The 13,302-nt window shown below is 37.1% G+C and overlaps 2 protein-coding genes across 2 annotated transcripts; both read left to right on the top strand.

Annotated features, from left to right (window-relative positions):
• Positions 1 to 5,801: 5,801 nt before the first annotated feature.
• LOC111387762 (two-component response regulator ARR2-like) lies at positions 5,802 to 9,924 on the top strand. The gene is made up of 7 exons (XM_023012345.1): positions 5,802 to 5,889; positions 7,091 to 7,240; positions 7,410 to 7,811; positions 7,963 to 8,039; positions 8,195 to 8,431; positions 8,571 to 8,666; positions 9,802 to 9,924. The coding sequence occupies exons 1-7, from the start codon at positions 5,802 to 5,804 to the stop codon at positions 9,922 to 9,924; spliced, it is 1,173 nt and encodes a 390-aa protein (XP_022868113.1).
• Positions 9,925 to 11,631: 1,707 nt separating this feature from the next.
• Positions 11,632 to 12,618, top strand: LOC111387761. Its single transcript, XM_023012344.1, has 2 exons — positions 11,632 to 11,865; positions 11,968 to 12,618. The coding sequence occupies exons 1-2, from the start codon at positions 11,632 to 11,634 to the stop codon at positions 12,616 to 12,618; spliced, it is 885 nt and encodes a 294-aa protein (XP_022868112.1).
• Positions 12,619 to 13,302: the final 684 nt, after the last annotated feature.

Genomic DNA, 13,302 nt, shown 5'->3' with positions numbered 1-13,302 from the left:
AGGTTAAGTCCAAGGAAAATGCAATATCTGGTGGTGGAACGCCTAATGGCGGACAATGTGCCCAATTTGCATAAAAAGGGTAGAGAGATCAAGTGTAGTTTGTGAGTAAAACTGTAGTCCAAGATGAAGCATCCCTTTAACATAGTGTAAAATGTACTTACCATTTTCAAGTGTAAACTGCAAGGAGCATGCATAAATTGTGAAACAAAATTAACACTAAATGTAATATCAGGTCATTTGAGTATAAGTTTTGGAATGATCCAACAATACTATGATAGAAACTAGGATCAGCAATAGTGGTATCATCCTAGGTACTGCTGAGTTTTATTTCCAATAGGGTGTTCATTGGTTTATAATCAATCATTTGAGTCCTGTCCAAAATTGTAAGAGCATAATGGGTTTGAGATGCATACAAACCATTTAGAGTAGGTGTGATTTCCATCCTAAGGAAGTGGTGAATGGTACCAAGTTTTTCATTTTAAATTCTTGATGTGGGACATCAATAAATTGAGTCAGAAAAGATGGACTTGAACCTGTAAGTAGCATATAATCAACATAGAGCAATAAATTTAATATCCCTTGAGCATAATGATAGATAAGTAAAGATGGATCAACTAAATTGCAAAAGAATCCAAATCATAAGAGAAATGATTTGAAGCAATCAAAACATGCTATGGGCGACTATTTTAGTCCATATAGGGCTCTTTCAAGTTTGCAAACATAAGTAAGATTAGAAGGGTAAGCTAAACGAAGGGGTTGTTATATAAATGTCCTCTGTTATTCATCCATGCAAAAGGCATTTTTTGCGTCCAACTATCGAATTGCCCAATTACAAGCAAGAGCAATGGTAATGAAAACTCGAAGAGTGCCTGGCTTAAATGACTAGTGAGAATGTTTTGAAAATAGTCAACATCGTCTGCTTGGTGATGCTCAATAGGTACAAAACGAGCTTAAAGAACTTCGAGTTTCCCATCATGCTTTAATCTTGGCTTAAACACCCACTTGGAGCCTATAAAATACATATCTAGAGTTCGTTGAACGGGTTTGCAAGATGATTGTAATGTAGTACATCAATTTCTTCAATTATAGTACCATGCCATCTGGGATGGTGGAGAGTTGGTTTTATATTTCGAGGCTCTTATAGTATATCATGCCTAGACACATGGAGAGCATATTCGGGGTTTGGTTTAGTGATCCCATCTTTGAGTCTTGTCACCATGTGGTGATCGGTGAGACCAAAATTTAACTGCAATGCATTGCAAGGAATAGATCGTTCAGTATCATGAGATGGTCCATATTCGAGAATAAGGTTCTAATTCTGATGAGTGGATCTTGCTCAATAAATGGCATAGAAAGATGGTTATTCAATTTGTTTAACACGTCTTGTTGACAATCTAAAGAATCTAAGGATTCATTAGTGAAATTTACAGCAGTTACATTTCCTTCATGATCAAAAGAATCTCTACAGTTTTGGCTTCATGATTTGAAAGATTTTCTGTAAGTACAGGAGTTTGTGATGCCACATGATTGTTAATTTCTGCATCTATTGAAACAATGGATGACTAAGATTGATCATCAAGTGTTGGTGTGATCAAATCTTGCAATGACAAAGGTAGTTCAGTAGTGGCGTTAGTTTTATCAACCCAATAATTGAATTCAGTAATGTTGCATCAAGATGCAATCAAGTCTTGTTGGTCTCTTGATTTGTATGGAAACGACTTCTTTGAGAAGGAAACATGACGAGAAATGAAGAATTTGCGACTCGGTGGATGATAACATCTATAGCCTTTATAATTGCCACTATATCCTCAAAAAACACAATCGCTTTGGAGTCCCAAGTGTAAGGATAATAGGTCATGCTACTTGTACTTGTTTGTTCACACTTTGGTTTACTCGAGCCCACCGCCTCCTCTCACATGGGGGTCGGATCCCACATCCTGACCCCCACATGGGACCCGACCTCATGTGATAGGAGTGGTGGGGTCGGGTATCCCAGAGTGTCAACAAACAAATACAAATGACTTAATTCAAGGATAATAGCATGAGCCAAAAACTTGCAAACAAGAATAATTTGGATGTTGTTTATAAATTTTATAATAATGAGTATCAATTGTAATAGCTGAAGATGGTAATCTGTTCTTCAGAAAAACTGCACTATGAAAGGCTTCCACCCAAAATTGTTTAGGAAGATCGCTTTGAAAAAGCATGCTCATCCCAAGTTCTCTTGTCACATGATCTTATCGTTCAACTAATCCAGTTTGTTGTGAAGTATATGGACAGGAGATTTGATGAACTATTCCTTCATTCTTAAAATGTATAGTCAATATGGCATTTACTCCATCTGAATAAAAGATTTTAATTTTTTTTTGGTCAAATTACCTATGCAGGTAACGCTCAAAAACAATAAAGATTTGAGGTGTAAGGGAATAGACGAATATCATTTTGAATAATCATCAACAATACAAGCATAATATTGAAAATTACCAATAGATGAAACTGGTCCTGGACCCTAGAGATCAGAATGGATTTTTCCAAACAATTCAGAACTAGAAGACTTAGATTGATGTTGTGCGGAACAATGGATCACCAAGATGATTTTTCGGGCTTATTTTCTCCTTTTCGATCGACATTCCTTCAACCTTTGTCCACTTACGGTTGCCGAAATTTACCCACTTAGGAGACCAAAAAAGAAGAAAAAATCACAACGATAGTAACCACAAAGGCAGTGAGGTGAATAAACAGAAAGCACACTGAGAGGACTCAAGAGGGTTAGCCATATTCACGCACAGAGAGGCCAATGAAGAAGACCCATATAACTAAGTGGAATGGACGTTAGAGTTAAGTAGCAATAAGGGCATAGTAATGGGTCAGAAGGGCCCAAGACATGATAAATGGGCTACTAAGTGATTTACATTTCATTGGCCGTCCAAGCAAGTGAAAATGGGCCATGAGCAGAACTAATTAAATAAGGTTGCTACAAATGGCTCAATTAGCTATTGGGTCGAGTCATTTCAATTGTGGTGTCAATTTACCGTTCAGTTATTTGGTCGATGTCGATTGAGAATATAACCTAGTTACATCATAGCTTGAGGAGGTCGTTTGACAACAATTTGCCCAACAATTGAGAAAAAGAAAATTTACTTAATTTGCCTAATTGGCAACTCTAACACAGAATAGTCCTTTTATTTGTACCAGAACTTTTGATTAATCTCACTTTTTTTTTACGATTTACACTTTTGTCCCTAAACTTTTGTTTTCTTTCATTTTGGTCCTTTTTCGCATCTTGTCTTTTAAATTCCGTCAATATAGTCCTACAAAACGAAATGATATAGAATTAAGTCATAATTCAAATGCTTTGATCAACAATTAGTTATATTTTGTGGCCCAATAAGTGTATGAAAATGTACTTATTAAATCGCTTAGACCTTAAAATACTATATGTATTCTTGTGGATGTCCAAGCCTAAGATGTCATACCTCCTATGTAGTGTCAAAAAATCTATTTAAGAAGTGCATTTCATGAGGAAGTGATAAAATGTACAGATCACACTTGCGATATCCCGTCATCAGTATCCAACTTGTCTTTCGCTCCTTAACATTGAAGTTTGCATTAGTAAATCCACAATTGAGGGGAAACTGGTCAGTAAGATGACTAACATATAACATGAGCTAACGATGGAACTAACAAAAATCACTCAACATCAAATTTTCTTTTCCATTTTTTGACTAGTGTGTCACCAATAGCGTTAATGGAAAGAGCGTCTCCATTACTAGCTAGAACTGAATCAGTTCCTAGATATGAGGGCAAGTTGAATAAAATATTAGAATTACCTGTCATGTGGTTTGAAGTACCTATATCAGTTGTCCATTCTGTGTCTTTGTAGGTTGAAATCCCAGACATTTGGAGGTAAAATCATTTCCTAAGGGATGATTATTATTATTACTATATTGGTTTCTTTGGCATTGACTATAAAAATCAAGGTGTTGAGGTTCATGCCATTGAACAGGTTATTTATAGTCTTGAAGTAAGGAGATAAGCTCTGAATAAGTAGGCATTGGAGGTTTCAGCATTGTGGTTGTAAAGGTCTCATATCGTGGACCTAGACTCATGAGAAGATAATACACCTTCTCTCGAATTAAGTTAAATTCCCTCTCTTGGGAGAGCATATGCTTCTTGGAGTCATTTTCAAAATTGTTGGCCAGTTTGAAGACCTACAACCTGATCAGTGCTTCTTGTGTCAATGTGCCAATTATCCATCCTTGAATTAAGTTATTTGTTTTTCTCTATTTGAGATATTCCTTACTGAATTTGAGGTTCTCCGTGTTTGCAGTTTTCATAGTATATGTTAAGGGATAAAATCCCACATCGAATAAAGATGAAAATATAGAATAATTTTTAAGGTCTTGGGCTACTCCTTTTAATAAAGTTAACCTTTTAAGATAGAACCCTAAGTTTCAATATGGTATTAGAACCCATTAAACTCCAACAAATAATTTGATCCGATTAAGACTTAAAAAATGAGCATAAGGATTTCAAGATTGATCTGCTCAAAACGAGCCACCATCTTGAAGGGGTATGTTAAGGGATAAAATCCCACATCGAATAGAGATGAAAACATAGACGAACTTATAAAGTCTTGGATTGCTCCTCTTAACAAGATTGATTTTTTAAAATGGAACTCCAAATATTAACAGATGTTCCACAATTGGCGTTTTCTTAGTCCACACATTTTTGTGGGCCCTGGTACTTATAAAATTACAACTTGATGGCAAAACATGCTTTATATCACCTAATAATTGATACACAAGTTTGGTAACCATTTAATTTTCTTATCCATGACCAGATATGATAAGTAAAAACAAAACTAATGAAATATAAATAAATTTCTATGCAAAATTCTTAATGACAACAATCTTGTTCACTAAATTAGAAGTAACAAAAGAAATAAGACATGGATGGTTGTAACCCAATTTTAATTATGTGATTGGGTCAAAACCGAGATTGGTAAATATTAATTATCATCAATGCAGTTTGAATAAAAATCTATTGCAAGGCAAGATTAAAATACCTCCAGTTGTATTACTTGTTAAAATGAAATTACAAATAATGATAATGTAATGTATTATAAATGGGAAAGAGAAGCAAAGAAAGAGTATATAGTGAGTTGACAATAATTAATAAGGTTCTACCGGACAATTTCACATTTTCTCGAAAGTATCACTCGAAAAATATGTATTTATACTCTTATGCATATGAATTTGACTTTTGAAGAGTTCATTCCTTGTATGAATAAAAGCCTATGGTGATGTAATATGTTTGTCATGCCAAAATAAGAAAAATGTACTCAACGCATTAAGAAAAGCATTTAACTTCCTAATTATTCTTAAATATGTGGTCTTGCAATGGTCAACAGGAATTGGGACCATATAACATTTGGAGTTCAACCATTCATTCACATACAAATCTATTATCCACAAGGTTTTCTTTAAGCGTTACGAAAGAAATTTAATTATTTACCAGCTGTGAAATTTATTATTATTATTATTATTTTTTTGTCAAAAAGTAGTACACTTTGGTACCAAAACACCTATAATATAGCTGTCTTTGCATTCTTACTTGCCCTACTCTTATGTCACACTCTTCAATACTCTTCTCTTTTAACAATCATCTCTTCATTCGATTCTCTTGGTTGTGATTTCCAACATATTAATATAATAGTGAATTCAGACATCATGTGGGAAATAGGAGGGTTTTGGCCGAATGATGGTGGAAACACTTCATTGATTTCTTACAATAAAGTGATGGATGAGGTTCATGTGCTGCTAGTGGATCATGATTCTGATTTTCTGATTTCTACAGCAGAAATGTTAGAGCTATGCTCATATAAAGGTAGACAAATAAAAAATTAACTTATCGTCCATAAAATAAAAGATCAAGAAAAATTTTCAAAGTCTTCTTAATTTTCTGTTTCGATTCAATTTCATTGCATAAATATGGTTTGAATAATTTACAGTGACCAGAGTTTTAGCAATAAATCATACAAGAGACTATACTTTTGTTGTTAAAATTTCTTTTTTCTTTATTTGGAATTTCATTTATAGTTGTTTTGTATACATAATTCGAAAAATAGTTTGTTGAATATTTCATGTTCATATGGAGACTTGATTTCTCTCTCTTTTGCTCTCAACTGTCATTGCACTCGTTCCATTTGTTGAGTAGTAAACTTGATTTTTGGACTAAATAATATGGGCTTAAGGATTTTGCTTATAGGCCCAAATCAATTAAAAGGCCCAACATGCATAGTATTTCTAGAAGCATTGTCTAGAAAAATCTATATAAATATCTACTAGAAAAATCTATATAAATATCTAAGTAAGATATGTAGTTTCATAAAGAATATCTAGAGAATTCTAGGAAAATATCTTGATATGTGGTCTAGGTGTCTCTAGAAAATGTGTGGACTAGAATCTTCTTGTAAACACTACATAAAGGGGTAGTGCCCTCCATTTTGTAATAAGCCAAAAAAGTGTGTAAAGTCTTGAATTTAAGAAATACAAGTTTCCTTTTTCACTTCCTTCTTCCTATTAGTGTTGTCCTCTTAAAAACCTTAGCCAATCCAAGTTAATAAACCCATCTTTCCTCCAACACCATTGATACAGTGGATCAGCATCCAACCATGCTTAGATAATATATTAAATTTCTATGCAATATATTGTTATGACGATGTTTGAATATTTATTGAATGCAAGTTACCCGCGCTATTATGGTAATATAGCCGTAAATTTATTTATTTATTGTTGTACATCAAAACCTGATACAACTTATATTAATAAGGTTGCTAGTTTATTTAAGGTTACCCATATATTTTATTTTATTTTATTTATTTTTTATTTTTTTTTTCGTTGCAGTCTTCATGCAAAATAATTCATTTTTTTTTTCACTGAACTTTTCCTTATTCATAATTAAAAGGCCTTCTGTTTTCATTTTATTTCCTTTAGCCAAGTAACTGGCCTTTACTAATATGTTGTAAGTTTTTGTACTGTCATTATTTTCCTTTTTACTAATTAGTTGCCCTAAATGAATGTCACAGTTACATATGTTGAACTTGCTTCGACTGCTTTATCAATGCTTTCAAGTGGAAAATCAAATTTCAATCTTGTGATGGCAAATATAAACTCACCCGACATGCATGGATATAAGCTTCTACAACAAGCAGTCAACATGGACATACCAGTGATTCGTAAATATTATATTTCTCGATCCTTATTAATATTCTTGCCTATTTATTTCCCTTTCTCCTTAAAAAAAAAAAAAAAAAAAAAAAGGAAAAAAGAAAAAAAAAAAAAAAAAAAAAAAAAAAAAAAAAAAAAAAAAACTTATTTGCCTTGCAAACATTGATTTTAATTCAGTGATGTCTGTTGAAGACAATGCATTCCTTGCAATGGAAGCTCTAGAAATTGGAGCTCTCCTCTGTATCGAGAAACCAGTTACATTGGACATGTTAAAGTGCCTTTGGCAGCATGTGGCGAGAGAGAAAGTGGGAATTTATAAAGAAAAAGAAAGGCGAATGGGAACGATTGAAGAAAACAATAACATGAGAGGGATTGAATTTAGAGGAGAAATTGAGGACGAACACAACATCATTGGAAGTGACAACATGAAGGACAAAATTCTTGAAGGAAAGAAGAAAATATCAGAACCAGAATATCAAATAATCAACAATAAGGTTAAGAGAAAATCAGTACATACTGAGTGGACTCAAGAACTTCATGGAAAATTTATGGACGCTGTGGGGCAGCTTGGTGAAGGAAGTATGTTTTGTTCCCTTAATTGTTGCATTCCATCCTTCTAATTTTATACTAATATATCTCTATGTATGTTGTGTTTTGAGTGTTGGCCCATAAAATATATACCCTATTGTAACGCAAGATATATGTACATGTTTTGTGTTTGAAAATATAGTGTGTTTCCCTAAAGAGATCTTGAAGCTGATGAAAGTGCCTGGCCTAACAAGAGTGCAAGTAGCAAGCCATCTTCAGGTTTGTTTTCTATACATGCTTGGAATGATGGACGTGATTAATGAAGAAAGGATCGTGCCAATATTCATTACTTGTTTTTCGATTTTCGTTTACTAGTTTAATTATCTTGTAGTTTCTAATTTTTTTATTTTTTGGTATTTTATATTTTTACACAGAAATGCAGGAAAAACAATTGGCAACCTCCTGAAGGGCAAAAATATCAACAAAACAATGTTCCTGCGGCTTCTTTAGACACAGATCCTTCAGGCCAAAACAAGCCCAGAAGATTCGGTTCAATGCCTCGTCTAATGAAAAACAGTTTTATACTTCACCAGGAGAAAGCCAGTGAAGTGTCAAAAAGCCATTTTGAAAAGGAAATTTCCAATTATGTTGGACATGAAACTACAACTATGGCACCTATCAAGAATTCTCACTAGCTATATCTTGAATCTGGTCCAATTAATGTCAGAACTTGCTCAAATCCTTCATCAAACCCTAGATTTTCATCTATGGTTTCTTTAATTTTCCAGACATGGACTATTTGATTCATAGTATTCTAGTATGCACCAAGGATCTGTCATGAGCATGAATCCAATAACTTCTCCAGAAGCCTTTCATGATTCCAATCAAGTTTACCCTGATCAACAGGTATAATATTCCTACTTCCGTGTAATAACATTCTTACATTTACGTTAGAGCAAATCTTATTATCCTACCTTGTATATGTAAATATTTCTCAGAAACTACATGATATGTTTGCAATTTGTTGGGGATTTTACACCCTTAAACATATTTTCTATACAAACATGAAATTGAATATAGAATCGACTCACGAAGCCCCTGTTTGGCCCCTATTCTCTCCAAATTTTAATGTTTGGAATAGTATTTTTTTTAAGAACGAGTGATTGAAAAAGAATGAAAAGTTTTGATTTATGTGTATATTGTTTTATGGAAGATTGTGTGGTTGAAAATAAGATAGAGAAAAAATGAAAGAGAATGTGGGACAAATGGGGGCGAAATCGAGTCTATACAAGTAGCCAAATTCGTGTCTTTCCATATGTCGATGAAAGACATCTCGTTCTTCAATTTAGATCCTTTCATATAACAAAAAGAAAGTATTTCTGAAATCCAATACAATATAAATAAATTAGAGACAAGAAAGGAGATGCAAGTGTAAGATTGGTCGAGGCAAGTGAAACACTCTTTTTTTAAGATGAATTTGCCCTCATCGGTGAGTGGCGCAATGCGGTGATCTATTGCTTGCCAGGTGCTGGTCCACTGCTTGAGCGGTGGCCTCACATGCTGAATTCCGATTCTTCCTTCAAAATCTGGACCACAATTTCTCATTCATCCAAAATTAGTTTTTTGATTCTAAATATACTACGACTATATATTCGATGAGTAGAATAAGTTAGTCTATTTACTTTCGTAATTTGACTATCGGATTAAGTCCGAATATTTGGCCGAAATCGACACAAAGTCACTTTTCAATTTTATATTTAACCAAAATTCAATTCTAAAACCTAGTTCCAACACAATTTTCTCAGTAAGATGGATTGAACTAGATACTATAAATGAAGAAAAAAGTTAAGATATACATTGTACAGTTTAGTTGTATTAAGCATTCCATACATAAATGTGTGCATGTTTCTGTCCATGTATCTATCAAAAAACATGCATATATTTATTTATTTGTATATTTGTTTTATACAAACAGAGTGATAGACAGAGAGAGACCATGGCTTGATCAAATTTATTGACTATCGATTGACATGTGCTTCAGAATTCAGCTATGCCAAACGTGGACTGCAGGAGCAAGTGGAGTTTAGAGGCATCAAACTTCGAAAGCGATTCATCAGAAACTGGAGTCCAAGAAAACAAAATCATTTTGAGGCCAAGATTATAGAATAAAGTGTGCACATGCAGAGATATTTAGCAGCCGTACAAAGATGGTTATTTAATTTGTTTAACACGTCTTGTTGACAATCTGAAGAATCTAAGGATTCATTAGTGAAATTTACATCAGGTGCATTTCCTTCACGATCAAAAGAATCTCTGCAGTTTCGGCTTCATGATTTGAAAGATTTTCTGCAAGTACAGGAGTTTGTGATGCTACATGATTGTTAATTTCTGCATCTATTGAAACAACGGATGACTAAGATTGATCATCAAGTGTTGGTGTGGTCAAATTTTGCAATGACAAAGGTAGTTCAGTAGTGGCATTAGTTTTATCAATCCAATAATTGAATTCAGTAATGTTGAATCAAGATGCAATCAAGTGTTGTTGGTCTCTTGATTTGTATGGAAACGAGTTCTCTAAGAAGGCAACGTGATGAGAAATGAAGAATTTGTGACTTGATGGATAATAACATCTATAGCCTTTATAATTGTCATTGTATCCTAAAAAAACACAAGTAAGCGCTTTGGGGTCCCAAGTGTAAGGATAATAGTGATATAGGTTGGTAGAGAAAGCCACCCTCGACGACAAACAAGATGGATCACTGCACTTCGATGCAAGGCCATCGACCCTTAAGGGGTGCTCTACCACTATCCCCAAGTGGTGCTCGACCACCATGCACGGCCATCGACCCCTAGGGGCGCTCTACCACTACCCCAAGGGGGCACTCTACCACTATGCGAGGCCGTCGACCCTCCCAGGGGTGTTCTACCACAACCCTTAAGGGGCACTTTACCACAACCCCAAGGGGGCGCTCTACCATTACCCCTAGAGGTCGCTCTATCTCTACGCGAATTCTTCAATGGGCATGGAATTGCCTATCCAAACACTTAGCCAAAAAACTTCTAGTGAATTGACTAGGTTCCATGGTGATTAATACGGGTACAACCTCCATGCGGGAAGTTAAAGACCCCCACTCAAAACGTCGGGGTAGTGGGAATGCCAACGTGGGACACGTGGCATCACAACCTCCCAGCAGTTATCTAGCTCCCAATATCTATAAACATCCTCAGATGTGACACAGGTAAAGGGATCTCTCTATCTCTTTTTAGCCATCTGAATTCCAATTGCATTTTTTCCAAGTCTATAAACTAATTCTCACGTCGGAGGTAAAACAGGGGAGGAAGCCCCGCCTTCGTTTTTCAGGTCACACACACTTGACGGAGTAGTTGGAACTCCGAACGCCAGCATGCAGGTAGAAGGGTATTGTTCCACAACCATTTCATTGGCGCCGTCTATGAAAAATTCTTCCACTGAACACAAAGGTCATGTCGAGAAGACGAACAAGAAGTGACACACGCTTAAGAGCAACAACAACAGAGGCCCCAATTTGCCGCTGCCGCCACTGCCGCAGTATGTGACGTAAAGCCAGTTCAGCGCCCTAGAGACCCAGTTAGTGGCCATGATGACCCTCTTGCAGAATCAAATGCAGAGAGCTGCCCTCCCGCCGCATTCGATAGAGGCCTCGCCTCCACTCCAGGAGGTGCACATAGAACACCACCTGCAATCCAACCGGTGACCGTAGGCTCGGGGGCTCCAGGGATGACAGTTTTATAGTCCGTCCCACCCCTGACAGATCTGGAGTGGAGAATGGAAGAGATCATGACGAAGAAAATTGATGACGCGATTTTTAAAAGAAAAGACAAGCGCAGACAGATGGTCCTAGAAGAGGACCCGTTCGCTCCCGAGATCATGGCGGTCCCTTTACCTAAAGGCTTCAAGCAGCCTATTATAGAGGCTTATGACGGGGTCACAAATCCACTTGACCATCTGCGGACCTTTGTTGATCTGATGAGACTCTATGCAGCACCCAATGCGATAATGTGCCGGTCTTTTCCCCCAACTCTCAGGAGGGAAGCTAGAGACTGGGTGGCAACACTTTTTCCCTCGGTCTATCCGAACATTTGATGAACTTTCTAGGAGCTTTGTAGCCTACTTCCTGAGTAGCAAAAGAATAAAAGGACAGCCATTGGACTGATGCAGGTGGTCTAGGAGAAAGATGAGTCTTTGCAGGAATATCTGGCCAGATTTAACCGTGCGACCCTTGGAATAGAGGATCTTCAGATGTCGACAGTGGTGACTGCATTGATGAATGGAACTCGAAATCGGGCTTTTAAGATGTCACTTTCTAAGAACCCCCCAAAATCAATGCACGACCTATTGAAAAAGGGAGACAAGTATGTTGATGCTGAGGAGGCGGAGAAGTTCACAAAGAACCTCAGAGAGGGATGGGAAGTAGAAAGTCACAAGCGCAAGGCGGGGGACGAGTTAAGACCTGCTAACAAAAATAGGCCAAGGAGTGAGAAGATAGTGAAAGAAGCCGCCCAAGATCGGCCAGCCAGGCACAAACGAGAGGAGTCCAGGGCGTTCACCCCTTTGAACACCCCTCGTGCCAAACTATTGATGGAAATACGAGATATGAAAGAGTTAGAATGGTTGAGACCCATGGTAACGCTAGCGAGCAAAAGAAACCAGGGCAGATATTGTCATTTTCACAAGGATCACGGGCATGATACTGAAGAGTGCCTGCAACTAAAGGAGGAGATCGAGCGCCTCCTAAGGCAGGGTCTCCTGACAAGTATGTGTAGGACAACCGGGGGAAGCAAAAGATGGAGGGTCGTCCTCCACCTAGGGCCGGAGTGATAAACATGATTACATGAGGGTTAGCAGGAGGGGGAGATTCAAACTCAGCAAGGAAAAGCTACGCGCGCTCTCTCAGGATTTGCTCCATCCAAAAGAAGGCAAGGTTCAGCCAAAGCATCACTTTTGGCGAGAAAGACTTGGTAAGCGTGGCACACCCCTATGATGATGTGCTAGTAATAGTAGGCCACATAGTTGATTTTGATGTCAAAAGAGTATTGGTCGACGGGGGAAGTGCCGCAAATGTACTCACCTGGGACGCTTTTTTAGGCCTGAAGGTCCCACCTGACAAGTTAAAAATCGTGAACACCCCCTTGCAAAGCTTTGGAGGAGCCATGGTGATTCCAGAAGGTACTGTGGAGCTCCCGGTCACGCTAGGCACATATCCGACCACTGTGGTAATTGTGGCAAGCTTTTTGGTCATTAAGACCCCCATGGCCTATAATGCAATCTACGGTCGGCCGTTACTCAACGCAGCTGGGGCCATCCCCTCGACCTATCACCAAGTCTTGAAATTCCTAACCAACAGGGAAGTCGGGCGTGTGCAGGGAGATCAGCAAGCATCCAGGAAATGTTATGTCGACAGTATATCAGTTAGAAGAGCCCCATCAGTCATGATGTTAGAAGTTGAACCTCCGAGAGGGCGGATTGAGCCACTTAACATGATCGAAAAGATTTCCATAATGG

This window comes from Olea europaea, unplaced genomic scaffold, assembly GCF_002742605.1.
Source record: "Olea europaea var. sylvestris unplaced genomic scaffold, O_europaea_v1 scaffold424, whole genome shotgun sequence".
NCBI classification, from domain to species: domain Eukaryota; kingdom Viridiplantae; phylum Streptophyta; class Magnoliopsida; order Lamiales; family Oleaceae; genus Olea; species Olea europaea.
This window is presented reverse-complemented; position numbering and strand designations above follow the sequence as displayed.

What these genes read in the sequence shown, in the direction of transcription:
- LOC111387762 (XM_023012345.1), top strand. Translation starts at nt 5,802, where the DNA reads ATGGATGAGGTTCATGTGCTGCTAGTGGATCATGATTCTGATTTTCTG. An exon ending in AGAGCTATGCTCATATAAAG is followed by an intron (nt 5,890 to 7,090) that starts GTAGACAAATAA and finishes TGAATGTCACAG; the next exon opens with TTACATATGTTGAACTTGCT. An exon ending in AAGTTTACCCTGATCAACAG is followed by an intron (nt 8,667 to 9,801) that starts GTATAATATTCC and finishes CATGTGCTTCAG; the next exon opens with AATTCAGCTATGCCAAACGT.
- LOC111387761 (XM_023012344.1), top strand. Translation starts at nt 11,632, where the DNA reads ATGGTCCTAGAAGAGGACCCGTTCGCTCCCGAGATCATGGCGGTCCCT. An exon ending in TGGCAACACTTTTTCCCTCG is followed by an intron (nt 11,866 to 11,967) that starts GTCTATCCGAAC and finishes CAGGTGGTCTAG; the next exon opens with GAGAAAGATGAGTCTTTGCA.